This window comes from Myotis nattereri (genome assembly GCF_964212035.1).
Source record: "Myotis nattereri genome assembly, chromosome: 12".
Classification (NCBI taxonomy): Eukaryota; Metazoa; Chordata; class Mammalia; order Chiroptera; family Vespertilionidae; genus Myotis; species Myotis nattereri.
The window spans coordinates 22,594,630-22,618,945 of NC_138087.1; the positions used below are offsets into that span (position 1 = coordinate 22,594,630).

Sequence of the window (24,316 nt, forward strand, 5' to 3'; positions counted from 1 at the left end):
GTTAGAGAGAGGAACCTTCAGAATATCAGCGGCGGGGTCTGGATATTTTACCCATCCCCTCTGTGGGCTAGATAGAGAATGAGAGCTGCTTGGATGTCTGACTATGAATCGGTGTTGGGGCTATTTTGGGTGGGCAGGTTTTGTAGCTGGAGGTATTGCTGCAACTTGCATATTGTTTATGAAGTACACATTTGGTCTCTTGAAATAGCCTTCTTGTTAAGAGTTGTTTGATTTGCTAAGTTGTCTATTTCAAATATGACTAGAGATTGGTTTTTAAAATGAGCTTTGGCTGACAACAATGTCTAGATGTAGAGGGAAGACCATTTGTTCGTGTCGCTAGAGCATTCTTTTGTAAACTTAAATTTTTCAAGGTCTAGCTTTCTGCATCTGATAGAGGAGAAGCTGTTCATGAAAAATCAAATCCTGAGATCTTTATGTGTTCAGGAAAAGATTGCTCCCTCCGCCAACACTCAACCCTTTCCAAACAGTAGATTAAATCAGAAGGTGTGCCTGCGACTGGAATTACATAATTGGACTAACAGAAAACAGTGAACAGTTGTTGGTTGTCAAGTACCTAGGTAGTTCTAAAAGCAGTGGTATCTTTGTAGCACTGGGAGGTTGTTATGTGATTTAGGGTGGAATAAACAGACAGATTTTCATCTAGAAGATTTTTATACTTCACACACATCTACCTAGTCTATACCTAACATTGGACTCACCAAAATGCTTGTGTCTGTATATACATTGTTGTAAGTGCCGACTATGTGCCACATCCTGTTCTCAGTGCTTCGTGTGCTTTAACGCATCCTCAAAGCAATCCTTGGTGGTGGGTGCTGCCATTGTCCTTGTTTTTGAAATGGGGTAACTGAGGCACAGAGGAGTTACGTAACTCGCACAGCTATAGGATAGGACGGTCTTCAATCTACAAAGTTCGTTTTGTAAAAAAAAAAGAGACATATTTATGATTACCTTATCCTTGTTTTTATCTTTTGAAGCATAAATGTCAAAAGTATTTCCTGTGACGCATAAGAACCCCTGACTGGAAGTGCCACGCAAGCACCATTGACTCTCAAGTGAGGCAAAGTATGAGAGAGCCGTCTGGTTGCGTTTACAACTAGAAGACCACCGCGCCCGCCAGGAGACCCGGGATGGAGCCGCACCAGAGCACCCCCCTCACTTTCCCTGAGAAACGGTGTCCAGAGAAGTCACCGTCTGGCTGCAGGAAACATTATACTGTCAGGAAAAAACTGAAGTTCATCCGAATCTTAGGCCTTTTCATGGGCCTGGTAGCCGTCAGCGTGGTCCCATTTGCAATCAGTGTCTTTTCTGAGACAGAGACACAGAGCCCAGGAGAGGCCAGTGGTGCAAAGGGCCCCGGGGTGGCACCCAGTTACCGGCAGAGAACTCTCTTAGATTTAAATGACAAGATTCCGGATTACACTTCACAGCCACCTCTTTCTGAGGAAGGCACATCTGAGAATAGTACCGAGGAGGAGCAAGGAAACTATCCAAGAGACATCTTTTCCCTCGAGGAGCGAAGAAAAGGCGCCATCCTTCTCCACGTCATTGGCATGATCTACATGTTCATCGCCTTAGCCATTGTCTGCGATGAGTTCTTTGTTCCTTCTTTGACGGTCATCACTGAAAAGCTGGCCATCTCTGATGATGTTGCCGGAGCCACCTTTATGGCTGCTGGGGGCTCGGCCCCAGAACTTTTCACGTCTCTCATCGGGGTGTTTATTGCTCACAGCAATGTCGGCATAGGCACGATTGTGGGCTCGGCGGTGTTCAATATCCTCTTCGTTATTGGCATGTGTGCCCTGTTTTCCAGAGAAATCTTGAATCTGACGTGGTGGCCACTCTTTCGGGATGTGTCCTTCTACATCATTGACTTGATCATGCTGATCATATTTTTCCTGGACAATGTCATCATGTGGTGGGAAAGCTTGCTTCTCTTAGCAGCTTACTTTGTCTATGTGATCTTCATGAAATTCAACGTCCAGGTAGAAAGATGGGTGAAGCAAATGATAAGCTGCAATAAAGTCGTCAAGGTGGCAGCACCAGAGGCCCAAGCAAAGGTTGGTGGTGGTGGTGGGGGCTGTTTATCGAATGTTCTGAATTATGATGTTTTTGAGATCTGCCATTTTTTAATGTGATGGTGTTTGGGGCTGCAGTGGATAACGGGTTGCTTTCTACAGTTCTCCGCTAGCCAGACTAACATGGCAGTGAGAAAAATTATGTGGAAATGTTCTTGTGAATCTTGACTAAGTTCTCAAGCTACTTGCTTCAGAGAAAAACACTTATATAAATATAGGTTACATAAGTACCCCAGAGCAGACTCAGTAAACAAAATAATCTGTCTCTTATTTTCTGCAAGTAGGTATAATGATTCTGTGAACAATTTAATGTTCATGGGGAAGTTAATGGTAATTAAGAAAGAACATTTGTGTCACCAAAGCTATCTCTTTTTTAAAATATATTTTATTGATTTTTTTACAGTGAGGAAGGGAGAGGGATAGAGAGTTAGAAACATTGATGAGAGATAAACGTTGATCAGCTGCCTCCTGCACACCTCCCACTGGGGATGTGCCCACCACCAAGGTACATGCCCTTGACCAGAATCGAACCTGGGACCCTTCAGTCCACAGGCCGACGCTCTATCCACTGAGCCAAACCGGTTAGGGCCAAAGCTATCTCTTTAAGTCAACAGCCTAGCAACTAGCAGGACTGGTCATTAGAGTGGGTCATGGCTATTCTTGATCCACACAGAAATGCTCCGGATCACTTGGTCAGGGCCTGATTGGGATCCATTACAGAGAGTCACTGGCAGGCCCTGCTGTCTGCCGATGTAGCTCGATGGCACATTTCGCACACCATGATAAACATGCCCCAAAATATTTTTGTAGTAGACTTTGAGGGGTTTTTAATGACAATAGTGGCCGTCCTACCACTTAGCTGGTGAGCAAATTGGTAAAGAGCTTAGAAGAAATTGATCTGCAAAAATGTAAATCCTCACATTGGGATGTTGTCTCTGAATGTGATTTTAAACAGAAAACCAAAATACATATGCAGACTTCATACTAGCATCTGGGGAAATTCTCATGTGTGCAGAAAACAGATGTTGAGTGGAGGGTGAGATATTTTGTTCAGCATGAAAAGAAAAAAAATTATATCAATTTAGTATAACTCCTTTATGGTCAAGTTCGATGACCTATCTATTTCTTTTCTTTTCTTTTTCTTTTTTCTTTTTTTTTGTAGCAGCCATGAAATGGGAGCAGAGTGCAGAAAAACATACCAGTAATATTTCTATTTATTATATGCAAAAGAGAACTGTATTTTTTAATATTTCACTCAGTGTATGGGTGTTTGTTAGAAACTGCAGTAAAAATAATCACTTCGCAATATACATGCAAATAAGCATTCCGATGTGATACATGAGTATATGGGCGTAGAACAGGGTCATTACTAAAGCCCCTTTCCCTACTCTAACTTTATAGCCAAAATGATGACCCCGCAAGCCCTCTCCTTGACTCTGATTGCTAGTTTGAGTGGTTTGCATTAATAGTCTTACGTGTTTATGGCAACTAGAGTACTGAAGGAACAGCGTATATTTTAGAGGCAAGGAAATGATTTGGTGTCATAAATATCCTGAGCACATCAAGGGTAAAATGTCTTTTTGAGAAATCAACATTTTTTTTTTCTGTTACCCCATAGTGCAGCGGTTCTCAACCTGTGGCTCGCGACCCCTTTGGCAGTCTAACGACCTTTTCACAGGGGTCGCCTAAGGCCATCCTGCATATCAGATATTTACATTAGGACTCATAACAGTAGCAAAATTACAGTTATGAAGTAGCAACGAAAATAATTTTATGGTTGGGGGTCACAACATGAGGAACTGTTTTAAAGGGCCAGAAGGTTGAGAACCACTGCATAGTGGAACTTCATTAGTTTAGATACAGACTTGGCTAAAGGTTATGTTGGCAACATTCATGAAAAAGGAATTTGTAGGGCAATGCAGTAGTGTATTGAAGATTGCAGGGGGTTTTGTATTCTGATTGGGGTGGGATGCTGGTCTCATGCATTTGGGAATAACTTTTTAAATACCGTTTATAGACAGCGTTTAGTCAGTCAGAAGCCATTCATTAAAGTAGCGCTAGCAGGATTTTTACCTTCTGTATTAGATGACTGTCATGTCATTTTTATGGTCATTTAAAAGTCAGAAACTTAGGCTCACATTCCTTAATAGTTGTTACTCAGTTCCATAATTTTGCGCTATGCTTAATAGTGTGCATATTTTAATTTGGAGATTGCAGATTTATCTAATTAAAATAGGAAGAAGATTATATTTATGACTATTACTCCTGTTTCTGATTTCCTCCCCAGTGTGTTCATGTGTTATTTCCCTTTTAGCACCAAATACCTTTAATTTATTCCTTTTAATTAGAGTTATTTCTTTTGGTATTCAAAAACTAAGTTGAACTATTAATGTAATGGAATCATAATTTTTAACATAGTTATGCCTTGTTCAGTAAGCAAAATGTTTGCTGGGTGAATCAAAATGCTAGAACACAGTTATACATTTTTAGGTGAAATGGTGCATAATGGTGTGCGATTTCCTTAAGTAAAATTTTGCCTTGTCAATTTCACTTTTGAATGAATGATTGCTGAAAAATTTTGTTCTCAGCAGTTAGTCTTTATCAAGCACCTGATTTCAGAATCTTATGGAGATTTTGCTCCCAAGGCCCTAAACATAAGGTGTCCCACAGGCAGATGAGTCCTTGGGCGTGGCCATACAATCCTCTGATGTGCAAGATTGATTTCTGGCTGTGCACCCCACCTTTCCCACAGAAGTCAGTGCTTCTAGCATCCTCAGAACACTCAAAAGGAAGGTCCTAAGCCAAAATCCAGCCCTCAGTGGAGTCTTCTTAAAGAGAAATGTGCTGTATGTAAATTTAGGAAGCAAAATACTAAGCATGTCTTCATGCAAAGCCACTGTATTATCTTATTGCATAATTATGGGGCATAGGAATTTGGAGAAGTAGAGGAAACATTTTATATGTTCTTGTACAAATCATTAAAGGTTCTGGCTAAAAAATCATCAGCTCTGCTGGACTCTAGTCAGTGAAATATCTTTGGAATGACTTGCTTCATAGACAAGTTGAAAGTCTTAATTTGGTTCCATTATTGGTGAAGTAGCTCATGGGGCAACTGTGAAGCATGGAAAAATGTGAACGGCCATATTTTTCATAGTTAAAGTCATAGTTTATCATCTCAATTGCTCCATCCTGTGTTATTTTTATTTGTAATTATTTATTTTAGTGATCATATTATCCTTTTTAAAAAGCTGTGTAGTGTCACAACATGATAAAGGTACCCTAGGCTTTGACTTCGTGGAAAAAAAAGAGGGCGGGTTAACCCCATGTGTGTAATAAGCCCTGTGATCTCAGAGAAGTCACATAAACTCTCTGAGCCTCCTAATGAAAATAATAATACCTACTTGATAAAGTTTGGAAAATTAATAAATGAAGACTGTTCAGCAGCTACCATAGTCCTTGGCAAATGTGTGTTGTTCAGTAAATGTTCTTTCTCTTCCTTTGATCTTTCGTTCTTAAATGGAAAGAGAATCAGAATACATTATTTCAAATTTGAGAATTTCAAAACATTTCTGAAAGGTTGGCATTCACCCCAGTGAATCACTGAGTTAAGCAGGCCATTGTTTAGAGGCAAATACTGTTTGCCTATTATAATATTTATAAGCCCTAGTTCACATACAGTGAATATATATATATATACAGGCCACTTATTATCATAAACTCCAAGGAGACCTCCAAATGCCTTTGGTATCCTAAAATTTTATTGTGTAGAATTTTGCTTGAAATAAGTAGGCCATTAGCTGGGGTTTAGAAAGAGCTATGCTAAGCAGAGATTTTTGTTTTAAGGGTGTTTTTATTTATAAATAGTTGAGATTCTCATCTAAAAACCTCTCCACAGCTGGTTAGGAGTGAGTTTGAGTCCTGAAGGATGCGGCACAGGGGAGTTCCAGGGCTTTAGGAGCAGTTCAGTGTGCCGGCCGGCTGCTGAGGTCTGTTGATCTGCTGTGGTGCTAGGCTGTCATTGGCCTAGAAAGCAGCTGTCCATGGTGTTTAACTTCTTAGACTTGGCACTGTAATCTGACAGCAAGTCAGCCCAGTTGTAATGAAGGGAATGGTCTAAATAAAGATGCTTAAAGCTGATAGTCGAGGAACAGGCTACTTAACAATTTAAGTGTGCCTTGCTTTATTCAGATTGTGTGTTCCTGAAAAGTTGTTTGTAAGCAGAATTTTTGCAATTCAAATTGTTATTAATGTTCATGGGAAAATCAGAAATGAAATGTTATAAATATTTCTCATACAGTGAGGTATTTCTTATAAACCATAAATAATATTATGAATACAAATGTATAGTCCCGAGTTTGCTTAATACACAGAATCAATACTAATAAAAGGGTAATATGCTAATTAGACCAGGAGACCTTCTGGACGTCCTTCCAGACAAAGCCATGGTGGCAGGGCTGAGGCAGAGGTGGTTAGGGGTGATCAGGCTGGCAGGGGGAGCAGTTGGGGATGAGCAGGCTGGCAGTGGGGGCAGTTGGGGGTGATCAGGCCAGCAAGGGGGGGGGGGGGTAGTGGGGGCAAGAAGGCTGGTGGGGGTGGCAGTTAGGGGTGAGCAGGCCGGCAGGCAGAGTGGTTAGGGGTGAGCAGGCAGGCAGGCAGGTGAGCAGTTAGGAACCAGCAGTCCCGGATTGCAAGAGGGATGTTTAGGCCCACAGGGATCGGGCCTAAACCGGCAGTCAGGCACCCCCCGAGGGGTCCCAAATTGGAGAGGGTGCAGGCCTGGCTGAGGGACACCACCTCCCCCCCCCCACCCCCCCCCCCCCCGCACAAATTTTGTGCACCAGGCCACTAGTATATTATAAAACTCAACCTTTGCTTTCCCTCCAAGCCTAGTAAACAAATTAGTAAAATAATTGTACAGATTCCAAGGAAGGGAAGGGAAGATTGTCCTTATAATAGGTAAAAGGATAGTATTACTTCACAAACTTGGAAGCTGTCCTTCTCAAAAGAAAATGTGGGCATTAAAATTCTTAACAGACTAGACGCCTATGAATCTACTGTGCTTAGCTAGGGGTCAGAGTGGCACCATTTCCCCTACTTATAGTAGAAGTAAGCCCTTCAGTTACTGCATGTGATTCAAAGAATGAACAAGGCATTTTGAGGGACGCACAAAGCCCAGTGGACTTCAATACACTGCCCCCCTTGCTACTCTGGTGTTACCCTGGCTACTCTGGTTTCTTCAGCAAGAGACTACCTCAACTTTGTGAATCTTCCTGACAGTGTTCAGGGGAGACGTTACCCCCTGACCTCCCTTTCTCCCTCCTCTTCTTCTCTCCTTTGTCCCTTTATCTCCCTTCTCCTCTTTAACCTCCCTTTCTTTCCTTTTTCCTTTTTTTTTTGGGTAGAATCAGATAATTTGTATTTTAACTTTAACAAGGTTCTTATGTTAAGCTGCTCACTGGCTATTGAGGAGGCAAGTACATCTACAGTGTGGATTTGATTGGTTTTTGTATTTCATTCTTTTACTATCAACCTTCTTTTGTTTTAGGTAGGTCTCTACTGAACAGACTATACTGGCATTTTGTTTAATTCTGTTTCATAATCCTTCTCTTTTAACTGCAAAGTTTAGTTTTTTTACATTACTGTGATTACTGTTACATTTAGATTGTTTTCTACATGGTATTTTATATTTTGTATTTGTTTTGATCTTTCTGTTTCATTTTATAATTTTTCCTTGCCTTTTGTTTTAGATTGAGTTTTTTCTGTATCTTTTTTTCCCATTAATAGTTTGGAATTTATATACCCTATTTCTATTTTTTTAGTGTTTATCCTGAGTTTTAACATGTATATTTAGTTCAATATAATATAAGGTAAATATCTTTATACTCCTGCTAAACAGCCTAAGATCTTAGAACATTTTAATCCAATCACCTCTCCCCCGTTATATAAGATTTGAAGTGCATGATTTAAGTTCTATCTTGATATTTTATAGTAGTTTTATTGAGGTCTGATCTTCACTTTTAAACCTACAAATTAGACATTGTCTCTATGCCATCAATGTATTTAGATTTACCCACATTTTTACTAGCTTTCCCTCCTCATTCCTTTTCTCATGTCAGACTATTCTCCTATGAATTTTTTTCCTCTGCCGACTTACCATTCTTTATAAATTTCTTTAGCACGAATCTGTTAAGGTGAATGCTCCTGATTTTTATTGCTTAGAGATGTATTTTATTTTTGTTCTTAAAAGATAGTTTTGATGGGTAGAAAATTACTTTTCAGCCCATTTTGAAAATAATATATCACTGATTTCCAATTTTGCTGTTCAAAAGACTGCTGTTGGTGTAAAAATTGCGCCTCTGTAAGAAATCTGTCTTTTCTCTTTGACCGCTTTTAAGATGCCTTTTTTGTTTTCGGTGTTCATAATTTTTCTTATGGCAGGACAGTTGTGTTTTTTCTCACTTATTTATCCCCTATTTGTGATTCAGTAGACTTTTCAAATTTGAGGATTAGTATCTTTCACCAATTTTGCCTCTACCTCACTCTTCTTGTGATCTAGAGTTCTGATTAGAAATACCATCTCAACCTATGTTTTTTAACTCCTCCTCTTTTTCTTTTAAATCTGTGTCCCTCCCTGTGGTCATTTCTTCATAACTGCCTTCTAGTTTCTAATTTTCTCCTCAGTTTTGTCTAATCTGTTCTAAAGCTCATTGTTTAGTTTCTAAGATTAATTATTATATTTCTGATTTCTAGAAGTTTTTATAGCTCTTTTTCAATAAGTCCGGTTGATTTTCATTGTTTCTTTTTCTTTCATGCCTTCTTTTATTTGTCTACCCATGTTAAGTATATTTCTATTTCATCATTGATATTTCCAATGTCAATATCATTGCAGGTATAGTTTTGTTATTTACTGATTCTCAATTTGTAAGGTTGCTTCCTTATGTAGTGATTCTTTTATGAAATTTTGAACTCATATTCCTTGGAACTTTACCTGTGGGAAGTCATTGAGGCCTGAGTTTTAATGTATTTTTCCAGAGAGGACTGTATTTTTCTTTCCTCAAGCGTCTGGGAGTACAACAAACCTGGAAACATTCTAACCTAAATGTATTACTTTTTTCTACCCAGGTAGTGTGAATTGAGACACACATTCACACACACACACACACACACACACACACCACACACACACACTCTACAAATTCTTAAAGGAGACTTTTTTTTTCAGTGCCACTCAAAACCAACACCAAACTAGGCACATCTTGCTTTCTTCCTTTGCTAGGCATTTTTTTTTCTTTGTTCACCTCAAAAAGTGTCATCCCTTCAGGATTTCCAGCTAATTAGGGAGGAATGTGGCTGTGTGGGCCTTATGTTTATAGTTTCTAAAACCGAGATTTCAGGCAACTGTGGAATGGCAGACACCTTGAAGGCAAAGCAGTGCTTGTGTTTACTTGGCGTTCTGGGTTCTATTCTAAGAAATTCCTCATTCCTCATTAACATATTTGCATAATTTAACAACATATGTAAAACATAATGTCCAGCATGTTTAGATATCAAGGTTTCCCTGAATGTTTAATCCCTCATATTGCCAGAAATGCATGTTTTAGACTAGATTTACGAAAAGATAATGCATATAACAAGGTAACTGATAGGGAATTTTAATTGTATTCTTTCAGAATATTTAACACCACCTGACCATGATAATATAGCTCCTGCCAACAACAAATTTTGAGTAAAATCAAATCTAATAGGCAATTCTAATAGTAAGTTACATAGGTCCACTTTAAATTTGCCTTTTAAATAATATTTTTTACCAAATAATAATATATCTATTGTACAAGATTACAAAAATACACCAATATAAAATATAAAAAGAACATTTAAAATAATATATAATCTCTCCATTGTAACATCCAAAGGTAAAGTAACCCTGCACATTTTTGCATGTAGTCTTCCAGATTTCGCTTTTTCTTACACACACACACACACACACACACACACACACACACATTTACATATATCCCTATATATTCAAATAAATTGGAATGATATTGGATATCTAAAACTTTAAACTTAGGGGTAATAACATTTTAATAGTGTTTTTAACTCAGCTTATTATGAGCATTTCCTCATGTCGTTAAATGTTCTAAAATGTTATTCACTGTTTAGCGTTATCATAAGCTAGAAAGTCATTTCCATGTTATAAGTCACTGTGACATATAAGTACTATAAAAATGCTACAACTATTAGCCTTACACATGAATTGATGATTTTAGAGAAGCAGAAATTCTGAATCAGTTTATGAGTTTTTTTAAAGTTTGTGCTACATTGCAACATTTTATAGGTGAAATAGCATTTCATTGTTTTAACTTGGATTTCTTTGATTAATTGGGAAATTAAGTGTGAAGATTCAAATTTATCTTATGTAGATTGCCAATTTCCCATGTTTCCTTTGTATCATCTTAAAAGTTTGCCGTGATGGCTCAGATCTCTTACAAATATATACGGAGAGTCACTAACCTTAGCTGTCACCCTCCCCGCATTTCCATGTCTAACTAAAGCCAGGAGGTCTTGCAGTTTATGTTTTAGAGGATGAAGTATTCTGGAGGAGGAGGACTTGTGACCCGGTAGTTGGGAAACGAGGTTCAGGGGACTGGTTGTGTCCCACAGCCTGTGACCTGGAAGGACCCTGTACCTATGAGGCCGCTGCTTTCTCATCTGAAAAATGGGAGATTTGACATGGGAGACCTGAAAGATTGCTTTCAGCCTGTCATGTCTGTCCTGAGAAGTTCTAATACTTACTGTGTCAAAGTAATAGCCTAATACATTCACCTAAAGCAAAAGGCCAGATTCTAACCATGCTCATATCACTGAACTCTTTTTCTAAACTGGCTTACATGGCCCTGGCCAGTTTGGCTCAGTGGATAGAGCATCAGCCTGTGAACTGAAAGGTCCCAGGCTCGATTCCAGTCAAGGGCTCACGCCCAGGTTGTGGGCTCCATCCCCAGTGGGGGGCTTGCGAAAGGCAGCCATCAGTGAGTCTCTCTCATCATTGATGTTCCTATCTCTCCCTCTCTTCCTCTCTGAACTCAATAAAAATATATTTTAAAAAATAAAAAATATATAAAAAGATGAAATACAAATGGGCAAAGAAAACCTGAATAATCAAGCAAATGCAAACTGAAATAAATTTTTAAACTGGCTTACATGGAATGTTTTCATGCAAATGATTTACTGGCTTGGCCAGGCAATCCTTCTGGCTGAAGCATGCCGTGGGAGTAGCTCTTCCAGACAGAACAACTTGCATGGGAGAAAGTCATTTAAAGTTTACTGCAGCCACTGGGCCTCCTCAGCATCTGTGGCTTCGGGCAGTGAACACCCCACTTGGCAGCTGCAGGTGCTTCCCTGGGTTGCTGATCTCTCCGGGGTTGAGAGAAGAAAGGGATCTGGAAACCATGCATGTGCTTAACACCAGGTCCTCACTACACCGCACTCTGAATTATACATCGCGTCAGGAATCTGAGCGTAAGGAAACAAGTGATTGCCTAAGGTCCAGATTTAGTCATGCTGCACTCCATTTGAACTTGGGTCTGTCTGACTCCTAAATGCATGCTTGTTCCCTCAGTGCTTCTTACTGGACAATGGGGAATAAAGACAACACAAACCTCCAAATTAGATTGACATTTCATGTTGGACTCTGTTAAGTCAGTGGCTCTCAAATATGTTTTTACCATGACCGCCACTAAGAAATATATTTTACATCCCAACCCAGTATATACATGCACATGCATGCACCCATAGATGTGTACATGTTTACAAATAAAAATAAAGTCTAAGTCTTATGTCTTATATTTTCTATGCTATTAAAAAGACTAGTTTCGCCCTGGCTGGGTGGCTCAGTTGGTTGGAGTGTCATCCCGTAACCCAAAAGGTTGTGGGTTTGATTCCTGCTCATGGCATATACTTAGATTGAAGGTTGGATCCCCAGTTTAGGCATGTATGGGAGGCAGCCGATAGATGTTTCTCTTTCTCTCTCCCTTCCTCTCTAAGAAGAAATAAAAACATATTGTTGGGTGAGGATTACAAAAAGAATACTAGTTTCAACCCTCTAAGGTAATTTCATGACCCACCAATGGATTGTGACCTGAGATATACTTTTTTGATATCATGTTGAAATTTCTTTTTTCTCTTCTTCCTCTTACCAGAGCTGCCCTGTAAGCCTGTGCTAGTTTACTAGTCATTTGTCTGATCAAGGGATGAATCGGGTCAGAAATGCAGGCATTACTCTGCTGGACAAGCTGTGTGGTTTGGGGTGGACTGTGGCTGCCCAGGGGAAGGGGTGCCTCTTCTTCATTCAACAGAGGTGCCCTTTGGGCTGGTGGCGGCCTTCTCCTTACCCTCAACTTCTCCCTTTTATACTAGACTATTTAGATTCCTCCCCCAGCACGCACTACATCTATGACCAGTTAGGTAACCGGCCAGTGTAGATTTCTGTGGAGTCCTCAGATGCCAACACCTACCAAGCCCTGTCTTGCTCTCTGGCTGTGACACAGATTGATTGCAGGGTAAGGAAGGTGCAGATCGAAGCATGATATGCTCCCTGAACCTCATCCTTGGTTCCTGATAAGCTTGTCATCGGGTGGAAAAGAAATGTAGATGAAACAGGGAGGCATGAAATCAGAGAGAAGCAATACCTTGGCAAGAGGACCGAAGCTGCATTTCAGTTACGTTGGTTTCCTTTTTATGACGGATTGGATTTATAAACCCAAGGGATACACACACGGTTCTTGTGCTAGAAAAGCTGGTGTGTTTGGAGAGGGTCTGGGCACCAGCCGTGGTAATGCCATGTCTGCAGCTCTGAAGGATGCACTTGGAGTCCTGCATTGCAGGGACCAAGCCTGAGGAGATGGGTGCCTTCCATCCCCCACACTGGCTGTCTAAACCTGGTCCGAACGCTTTGCCCAAAGTGTCCTCTCTTTATAAATGAAGGAGCTAGTTTCACTTCAGGATATCCCCGCTCCAGCTCCAATAACTGTGCTTCTCTGTTAATGGGAAGGAGACAGTGTGTGTCTGTAATTATGGACTAAGCAATAAAAGTGGTCGTCAGGTAATAAAGCCCGGAACTTGCCTCCTTCAGAGTTCTTTTCCAATGAGCGGGGATAGTTTCGTTGGAGGGGCTCTGGGCTTCTTTACCCACCTGTGGGACCTTCTTGGAAAGGGCCAAGTGAGTTTCTGGTGCTCTAACCTGCTTTCTCTTTTACTGCTTGATGGACACTGAGCTGGGCAAGCAGGTAGAAATACAGGTTTTACCCTGAGCAGCCCTATTCCTCCCACATAACCTGTCGTCTGTTGCCCTAACCACTCACGTAGGCTGAGTCCACTTCATTTTACCTGCTACCTGATAGCAATCAAATAGATGTTGATAGGCACTGAGCACTGGTATGTGCCAAGAACCCGTGATTCAACTTTGTAAGAAGGAGTATGATGGCTGAGATGTAACACAATGGAATTATTATTTAAGCCTGGGCTAGAGTGTGACCCTCCTCGCTATGTGATCTTGGGCAAGTTACTTAACCTCTCTGGGCTTATGTTTGCTTATTTATAAATTAATAGAATTTCCCTTGTAGAGAGGCTGTGAATTTTAATGAGATTGCTCAAGAAAAGTGCATAACAGAGGATGAGCCCACCCACCCACCCAAAGTTGCTCTACTCCTGGTCGCTTGTCTTCTGAGTCCCTTGCCTGTGCCACTAGCCTGCTCTCCCTGGTCCTGTGTCTCCTCTGGCTTGTTTTTCTCCTGCCTCACTGCCTGTCTATGCCTCTCATGTAGCCTTATGAAGGTACAGTTTCCCCACTAATCCCTCACTAACAGTCTGATCCTCAGTGTTTGGACTTGAACCTGCTTCCCACTGTTCTTGTACAGGATTAAGGGAGCAGCAATTTCCCTATCTATGAAACTGAACCTCACTCGACCATGAAATTCTCTGGAGCCCTCCTGCCACTGCCCTATAAATGTACTTACTCTTTTCTTACATACATCATCAATATTTCATCTTAGTTTGTCATGCCTCCATTCAGTCGTGGCTGTGCCTTAACGTTGGTTTGCAAGCTTCTGTGTTCCCTGCCTTGGGTTCAATCATACCCTTGACTCAGGGACTAACCAGTCCTATTTGCAGTGTTGGGTGCCTGGTTCATAGGTAAAAGGGCAAAGGGACTTCAAGATGTTGATAATGGCCCTCGCCTGTGTGGCTCAGTTGGTTGGAGTATTGTCCTGTGCACTAGAAGTGGGCGGATTTGATTCTCAGTTAGGGAACATACTTATGCTGTGGGTTCAATCCCTGGTTTAGGGTGCGGACGGGAGGCAACCAGTTGATGTATCTCTTTCACATCAATGTCTGTGTGTCTGTCTGTCTGTCTGTTCACATTGATGTCTGTCTGTCTCTCTCTCCCCGTTCCCCCTGCTTTTCTCCCTCCCTCTCCTTTTCCCTTCCTTTCTCCTGCCTTCCTCCCCTCTCTAAAATCAATTTTTTTAAAAAATATGTTGATAATGGTGGTAATGAGTGTTCAAAATAAAAAGTCTGGGCCTGAATCAATCATCAAATGTATGGCTTATGTATTCAAGTCAAATGGCAGGCAACAAATTTCTGATTTAAGAAATAGGAGTCATTGGAAATTCTCTAATCCTCTCAGGTTGCAAGTATGGGTGCCAGGACAGCTAAGGGCTCTCCATCATAAAAGTGAGATCACTTCCAGATGTGAACTTGGACCTTGGCACTTAGCTTTATACATCTTGGTTGTGGGCCACTCCTGCCCACCCACCTCTCTCCCTCAATGTGGCCGCTCCCACGCCAGGCCCTGAGAACACTGGCGTCCATCTTGAACAAAGCTTCGTAAGTGGCGCTACATACAGTAAATAATAATACCGGTAATGATCTACTTTGTCATTGTCTAGCATGAGCAGTCATCGCACACACCTGATTAATGAGCACACTCCGAGGGTAAGGAGAACTTATCCGAGCGATCATGCTTTGTACAAAAAAAATGCACAATGGATTCACGCTCCAGTGGCTTCCAAGGCACTCGGGAAATGTCCTCTCTCGCGCCTCTAGCTCACTTCTGCTGCACAGTCCCTGGTGGCATGGTGGGTGCAGCGCTGCGGCCCTGAGCAAGAGGCTGATTTATTTAAAATGGTTCCGATGTGCCAGGCTGCTCTTTTGATGCTTCCTTTGAAGGGTCGTGACAAATCGGCTGTTTTCTGCTGCCTTTTATTTTAAGACCAATTAAGTGGATAGCCACAAATAGCTCTGACCTTGAAAGTCTTAGGGAAGGTGAGATGTGATAACAGGCTTAGGAAACATATGTTTTGGCACACACACTTAAGGAAAATAAATAGAACAGGACAAGATAGTGTTGTGCTTCAGGAGGAAACATTTGGATGTCCTGGAAATATCTGCACATGCCTCACTGGTGGATAAGCATAAACTGCGCTAACAGTTAATCCAACTCTATCTCGCTTCGCTGTGGCTCTGGGCACATGGCATTGCCAGTGACGTTCAGTACATAGTCACCTTGGATATCGGCATCCCCGCTGCACGCCACTACTGAGCAATGCTTCCTCCTCAGCAGCCCCGATACATCCTTTCAGTTGGTTATTTTTAGTAAAACAGTCCTTAGAGCACCATACCTCCATTTCAGTTCCGTTTCTGGCAAATGTGGATCACAGGACGAACCTTCTGTAATTGAATATGTTGTTTTAAAAATATTATCAGCATGGGGCTCCCCATTAAAATGTTTAGAGTTCTAGAGTTGAGTTATAGAGGTTTAAAGAGATTTTTAACCATCTCAAAAAAATAATATGAAGTATTTCGTGATGTGCTGTGAGTTGCTTTCTTCTCCTTTTAACCTAAACCTAACTAGTTGACGGTGGGGGTGGGGTGGGGTGGGGGGAGAAATTGCTTGTCCAAGAATCTTATGGATTCATTGGATGGTCATTGTTACATTTTAGTTTCTACACACCTATTTAAAAACGTCTTTATGTTCCTACTGCCTCATTAAATGCTCCAGTATCTCATGAGTTATATATGTGTTTATCTGTCCCCAATTTTCTACATCAAAAATGGGAGCAGATGGCTTTTCCCTCATCTCGTGGGATAGTGTGATAATTAATGAGGTGATAGGAATGGATCACTATCTGAGCCCACGTTAGAATGGAACTGCATACACTAAGAGACAGTGGCAAATGCTGAAATAGGATTAGAATGATTTCAAACATATTTTTATTGTAGGGTTTAAGTAAATTGTCTTTAGAGAAAGGACGGCTCTAATGTAAATATCCTGAAAAAATATTCATGGAGTCATCGTAAGAGATTAATAGAGCCCTTTCTGGCAATCTATACTTGTATATGATTCTAATCTCATCAACTTACATTTATCTGGAAGTACTGTATCCAGATGTCCAGAACAGAACCAAGATCCAAGGCCCCAAGGACTTGGGAGCAGCGAAATAGATACTAGAAGATTAATGCTCTAAATCACAGGCACTTAATCATATAACAGCGTTTTGAGACTCTTTATAAAACTCTGTTTACTTTTACCACGTACAAAATTCAAATAAGTTAGGTTGCCTGGTATCTATGCTCACAAAGAAGCTAGAAGCAGCCCACATGGTGTTAAGGGGAGGAGGATGGTAAACTCCTAACTTGGGGTGGATTCCTATGTGCACAGTTATAGCCAGACCCACTCTTGGCCTGCTCACTGTCTTTAAGCAGATTTTGAAAGGCTTCCTGGTGTGAGCAGACCAATTAGAAGAGGCACACACCTTCCAAGTGTAGAGAACCCAATTCATGCAAAACATGATGAGCAGAAGACATATTTGTGCAAAGAGAACGGTGCCATCTCCTCTGGGTAAGCAGAGTGCCTCCAGGAGTCACAGCTTGGCATAGAACACGCTCCGTCATACACCTCTGACAGTGCAGACATGCAAGGCATACGTCGCTGCCCTGCAGATTACATCAATAAGACAGCCAAAGGCAATGAGGATCAGAAGAACCATAAAACCACTTGTAAATATATCTGTCTGGGGTAACTGTAGGTTCCAAACAGAGTGCTTTGCCTTCTTCTGGCACCTATGAGCATGAAAGTGGTAAAGTAATTAATGATGGTAATATCCATAGAAATGTTGAGAAAGTCTGACTCGTGTCCACTGTGCCTTGTGCTAGAGCTAATGGAACTGTTGCGACAGAATGTACATTGGGAGAGGAGTGACCTACATGTTCATGTCACTGGTGCCAAGATTCAGGTGAGTGATGATGGTGGCCCTGGCCAGGAAGCAGTGAGAAAGGATCAAATTCTGGACAGATCTTGAAAGTAGAGCATTAACACCGTTGGCTGATACATTAGATTCAGGGTGAGAAAAAAAGAGAAATCAAGAACGATACCAAGATTTTTGGCCTAAATAACTGAAAGAGTGGAATTGCCATTAATTGAGATGGAGAAGACATCAAAAGGAGTTTTCAAGGGGAAGTTCAATTTGGGGCTTAAGTTTAAGGTTTGAAAGCAGCCAATGTACCCATCAGTAGTGAGTGGTACATTTATAAAATGGAATACTACTCAGCCGTAAAAAGAATGTAATCATTTCTTTTGTGATAGCATGGATGGATCTAGAGAGTATTTTGCTAAGTGAAGAAAGCTAGTCAGAGCCAGACAAGTACCATATGATTTCACTTATATGTGGAATCTGATGAACAAAATAAACTAACAAACAACATAGGAACCAACTCATAGATACAGAGAACAGACTGACAGCTGTCAGAGGGGGGAGGGTTGGGGGCTGGATGAAAAAGGTAAAGGGATTAAGAAAAAACACTCAGACACAGGCAACAGTATTACCAAGGGAATGGGAATGTGGGGGGAGGTGGAAGAGAGTAAAGGGGGAATAAATGGTGACGGGAGGAGATTTGACTTGGGGTGATGAACACACAATACAATATACAGATGTTGTGTTGTAGAAACCTGTATAATTTTATTAACCAGTGTTATCCCAATATATTCAATTGAATGAATGAATGAAGCAATGAGAAGGTCATTGGTGACAAGACCTGTAGTGGTGGAGTGGATGGGGTGGAAACCTGGGTAAAATGGGTAAGGAAATGGGAAGATGGGAATTAGAGATATATATAAAGGGGAGCAAACAAATGTGTGCAAGTCAACAGAAAATGTGGGGTCAACAGACCTTTATTAAGTGGGGAAAAATTATAGCACATGTGTGCAGTTATGCGAAGTGGGAAGATTCGATGATGGGACTAGGGGAGAATTGCTGGAGCGATGTCCTTGAGTAAATGGAGGGGGAGGAAGATCCTGGTTCAAAAGAAAGACTTGGCTTGGCAAAGTGCTACTTAGTAAGGGGTGAAGCCAGGTAAATGCACCCCTGCAGGTAATGGGGGAATTGTTGGAGGGACTTGTGGAAGTTCTTTTTTGGTTTCTGTTTTCTCAATAAAATAGATTTCCAAAATTTTATTGAAAAATGCTTTGATGAGTAATATATTCATCTGTTGATCACACCGACATTCAACAAAATAGAGTTTTGTGGCTCAGATTGAATTCCAAAAATCTGTATTGCTTGGGAAGCCAAAAATAGAGTGATAAACATCAACCCATCTCATTGTGAAAGACCACATTATTTTTTTTTGATAATAGCATGTAACAGGGTATTTATTTAGCTGAGTTCATTGGGCCTAACCAGTGGCTTTCTCACTCCTGTAGAAACCCCAGTTATGCAGTTATGGTTTATGGTAGAAACATTGAAGACAGAGAAATATAAGCTTCATTCAGACAGGAATTTATTTTGTGCACACATGAACTCCTAATGCCTAGAAAAGTGCTTGGCAAATAATAGGGGCTCCATAAACAATTATTGAATGAATGATTGATGCTAAACCAAGGGTAACAAGAGTATTTTTCACTTGAAAAAATGGTTATCAATAATTTTAAGTGGTGTGCTTCTACATTCTCGATTTCAACTGACAGTGTCCATACGGCTACATCGCTGCTACTTTCCTCCAAACACTTTATTCTTCAAAACTGACTGAAGAATATTGTTTATGGCTCTGTGTTTATGGGATAATTTCAGTCTTTTCATCCATAAATTCACTTTGCAGTTGAAAAGCTGGGAGAATGAAAATCTGCTCCATGATCTTATCTGGTCCAACCTCATTATTAAGTGGTTATGGAGATCATAAAGTTTAATGGGTAAAATGCCGGGTACCATCTGTTGGTGAGTTGGACACCTACACTGAGAAACCAGATATGGTGAAACTTCAAAACAAGGCCTTTGGTATTTAAGTTATGCCAACTTGCTACCATATGGCCTGCATAGTAAGAATCAGAAGCTAAAGAGAAGCATCATGCTTTGTTTTACAAGTCTAGGTGCCTGCTTGTAGTTGTCTTTGATCTTCTTTGTAAGCAGTAGGATCTCAAAATAAGCTAATTGTTCTTTATTCCCCTTTGCTCGGCAAGATGAGTGTCTTTGCATAAATCAATAGGCACATACTGATTGCTGTGCAGTCTTGACACAAAATAGCTGGGCAAGCAGTCTCTCCCAGAAGCCTCAGCGGAAAGGTGTGTTGCAGTGTGGGGTAAGCTATTGAGTCAAGGAGAACAGATCATTTTACCTTAGTAGAGAGAGAAGATGTGTTTTAGCTCCAACTGGCCTGAGTAGCAGGAATTATTGACAGATACTAATGATTAGTAGGAAGTAAAATAACTTCCTTGAGGCATTGGATTGTGGTACCTTTAGAGGAATCGTCATTCTTCTTAAGAACAAACCAAACCTGCCAAGGATCTCCCTTCTTCTTGGGCCCCCTCATGTGCACAGTCCAATTGAAAGATCTTTTTGATAAACACTGTTCCCATAGGACTTTCTGGTTCCATGGACCAACAGAAGAAACTATGCTTTCTTGTTCCTTTTCAACACAGAGAATTTATTTTCCAAATAACGTTACATTCTCTAACTCTTAGGCCTGTTTGTTTTTAATAGAAGACACAGAAAGGGAAGGTGAGAGTTTCATATGAAATAGTCCCACTTGCACAGTACAGTACAACTTCATGAACTGCCAACATGTTATTTATAATTGTCCCTCCGCTCCCCTTCTGAGGAGGGTTTGGGTTGTACTCATGTGGACAAGCGAATGGTAATGGGAACTGGGGCCGATGGGCCCTTCCTGTGTCTAACTTATTTAACAATGTAGTTCAGGCAAAAAGCTGGACTTATTTCTATTGGCAGGTCTTAGATTATTTTCCTTCATGCTCTGTAAACTAGTTCTTCCTATGACATTGAAATTACCCTAACGTAGACTCAGCATGAAATCTCTTAAGTTGCCCCGTTGGTATGTCTATCTTTGTCAAAATCTTTACTGGGTTGTATGTGATTTTAAAAGACTAGGAAATCCCATGGGCTAGTTGGGGTCTTTGGGGTGTTTCTTTATTTAAATCCTGAGTTTCGCCTTTTCCTCAAGCTATTTTTTAGCTATCAAAGAGATATTTCAGTTTTGCATCTATTTGCTAACCAAGAAAAAAAAATAACCTAGGATTTTAGGTGAGCATTATTTTAAAGCAAAAAGAAGAGGAGGAAGTGCAGGAGGAAAAGAAGTTGCATTAGAATTTTTTCAGTCTTCTTTGCAACTAAATTTATGAATCAGTGAAATTTTCTAAGTATCGGTCATTTTTTATGCAGCCATGTATTTTGTTACTATGTTAATCTTATTAAAAAACTCTCAACTTATCAAGCATACAGTGTGCTAAATGTAGGACAGACTCCTTGCCTGGCCCTGGGGGTAGAGAGATAAGTGAGACAGCCTCGCCTTCTAGGAATTTATAATCTATCCCGGTTGGCCAGTTGTTTCCGTTGTGAGTTGGCAAATTGAGTAGGTTGACCCTAGAGTTTTGAGGTAAGCATATGTGTTTTTAAGGGGCTTCAGTGGAAGCCTGAGGCATGGATTCCAAGCCTTAGATTTATACATTACTGGTACCCTCACCCACTGTCCCCCAAATCTCCCTAAAACTTTAGTATTTGCTAGAAGAACTACAGAAACATGTTCTTTTTTGAGTGAACAGACATCAGACCCCTTTCAAAGAGCCTAGCGTGAAATAGAACCATACAAAATCTGATGTTCTAGTTCCATAATAATCTGGGTCTTTAGTATAATCTTCAGTGTCTCCTGAAAGCAAATTATTTGTGACGTAAGGACATGTTTGCCCAAGCAAAGAACCCAACTGAGCCTCCCCCCTCCACCCCAAGACTTCTGACCTATGGAAAGTGCAAGATAATAGATGGTTGCTATTTTAAACCCCAACGTTTGTGGTAATTTGTTAGACAGCAATAAAAAAGTAATATGAGCACCCATGATATGAACATTATATGAAACACTATCCAGAAATTTTGGAATATCAATAGCTAAGCTTTGAGTATTTGCAAAAAATCACCATATTTCATCCCATGATTCTCCTCTTCTTGGAGTTTCTGTGGAATTGTTTTCTTTTTCTCTGTGCTTATATAGCTTAAAAAAACCCTCCTCTACAGAAGGACACATCTATTTGTTTATGGATTTATAATCAAATATTTATTATTTATCAAGTATGTATGTGCCTAGCATTCAGTTGGGCATTTGAAGGTAAAATCTGACTAAGGCCTGACCATTGCACACCAGGAGCTCACAGACATGAAAGCAGATTATTTCATACAGTTTCGATGCTCGAGTTTGAACGTTATAGCTGGTTACACAGGACACTGGAAGCAGTTAGCATTTAGCTTGGTGAATTTGCCGTGATCAGGAGCCTGGCTCTCAGCCCAGCGAACTCATAAACCGGATTGTGATGGCCCTTTGCAAAGGGATTGTCTCCCAGAGGTGGACTTGAATTGCCCGAGCTCATTATGACTCCTGTCTATTAATACAAACCCAATTAGAGCCCATGAAAATACAATGAGAGCTACATCTCTAAAACCAAATGGAAAGCTCAAATCAGCAAATCAGTGCCTTATTATCCTCCAGTAGGCAAGTACATGGAAAACAAAATTATAATAATCAGGGTGACAATCTATTAATTTACAATGAGGAATTAAACTGTCAAGTTGACTGGTCTGACCACATTGGCTCTGTATAGATAACAAAATGAGAAACCAGATTATGGCATCAGGATGGACTTCAGAAGTGTTGCTTTGCCTAAATGCTTGCTAGACTCTCACCACAGCAGGGATGACATTACACTTGCTCAGCCAAGATTTTCCTACCCTTGAGAGCCCTTGGATAGGCCTGGCAAACTCTGTCTCAGGGCCATACTTTCTGCTCTTTGCTTTACTTCACACCTGACCACCTGTTCATACTGCATCGCTATATCAGAGTACCATGTTTCCACTTAATTACTGTCACTTTTAAGTTCTCCTTCTTTAAGGTTACTCCCAAGTCACCTTGATTGAAATTTGGGTTATTTTCAATAACCTATACTCTTTATTCCCGCATTACAGACCGTTCCCTAGGTTTGTGTTCACAGAGGGCTAATCAATACAATATGATAAGTGATGAAATAGAAGTGTACAGAGGGTCCTAAGGGAACTTAGGGGAAAAAGAAACTAATATTTATTGGATTTCTACCAGGGAGGAGGGACTGTGGAAAGCATTCTACACGAATTACTCATATAATACATAAAAACCCCATCATGTAGGAGCTGGAGATTAAGGAATTTATCATTATCACAAAGTGAGTAAGAGGCAGGACCAGTGTTTAAGCCCAAGGCTTATGTTCTTAACTGCTGTGCTCAGCTGCCTTCCCTTCATCATTTAGTCCTCACACCCACTCTGAAAGATGGAGAGGTATATCAGTCTGAGCTCAACTGCAGAAAATAGAAACCATTCTATTATTTAAAAGAGAGAGCGGGTTTTAATGTAGGAACTGGGTGCTTACAAAATCATTGGGAGGGCTGGAGGAGCAGGCTGGGTCTCCAGGAGAGATTCACAGGCTACACAGTAAGACTGGCCTGTCTCAATCAAGAAGGTGGAGAATCAAGAAGCTACCACTGGAACTGTTGCATTCTGGGATAAGCACCCAGTGCCCTGCCTCTCAACATTATGATCCTTGTCACTAAATACTACAGATTCTTTTTTTAAAAAAAAAATCCTTCAGTGATTGCTAGGATAAAAGGTAGAAAAATTAGAAGCATAACCTCCACTTTGACCCGCTAAATGTAATTTGAGAGTCTCTGATTAGCTGTATGTAAATGATGCCTTATACCATAGCTGCAAGGGAGGCAGGAAAATGTCATTGTTAGAATTTCCAACCCCTGTAGTTCAGGAAGGCTTGCTAGACGGAAGGTGGAACAGATGCTAAGCACCAGTTCCCATGTCACTGGGGAGGAGTCCCAGGCTGAGGTTACACAATGTGCCTAAGGTCACACAATGTGAGATAGGCTGGCCAGGCTCTAATGAATTGGTCACACTCTAAGCTTTGTGGTCATGGTCCTCACCATCACCTACCATTCCCTAACTCAGCCTCGTTGGGGAAGGAGTGTTCACAAGAACATCTTCGTGGAGAAACTGGATCTTGAAGGAGTGCTCTGTGGTCATGGGAAGGCAGTGAGTGGGTCAGGGCCTGTGATGGCAGGGGGATCCTTTCTTTTACTCTGCCACTGAGAGTGTGGCTCCTTCCTCAGGATCTCAGGAATCAATTAGCGGCTAACCTTGATGAAATCTACATCATAGATTTCTCACCTCTATAATGTACTTTAAATTATTAATGTCATGGAAAAGGTTAGGGTCCAGTTTTTCCCTTTTTCAGTTTCTTAAAGTATATCTTTCTTGCATGCATATTTAAATATATGATTTAATCAATCATTTACACACCGTTGCTGCTAGAAAGACTATTGGTTCTCTCAAAGAAGCTTAGTGGTGGATGTAGATGGGAGATACTGGAAAACGCTAATTATTGGAGTCAAAACAGGATCCCCTTCAGTGACAGAGAGACATCTGGGGAGACTGACTCACTCTCCCCATCTAATCTCCATTCAGATGCCATAGGATGCCCATGCGGTCCTCAGCTTGGTTTTCTTACTATTACATACCTTTGGTGGGACAGTAGATTTGAAGGAATATTTTATTCCTTAAAGAGGTGACTGAGCCCTAGCTGGTTTGGCTCAGTGGATGGGGCATCGGCCTGAGGACTGAAGGATTCTGGGTTCGAT

General features: G+C 40.8%; 1 protein-coding gene across 1 annotated transcript in view; it reads left to right on the forward strand.

Annotated features, from left to right (window-relative positions):
* The window catches only part of SLC24A2 (solute carrier family 24 member 2), a 219,735-nt gene that overhangs the window by 416 nt on the left and 195,003 nt on the right, over positions 1-24,316 (forward strand). Inside the window, exon 2 of the mRNA XM_081104263.1 lies at positions 996-2,078. Coding sequence (XP_080960389.1) covers positions 1,149-2,078 — 930 coding nt within the window. The 5' untranslated portion in view covers positions 996-1,148. The remainder of the gene's footprint in view (positions 1-995; positions 2,079-24,316) is intronic.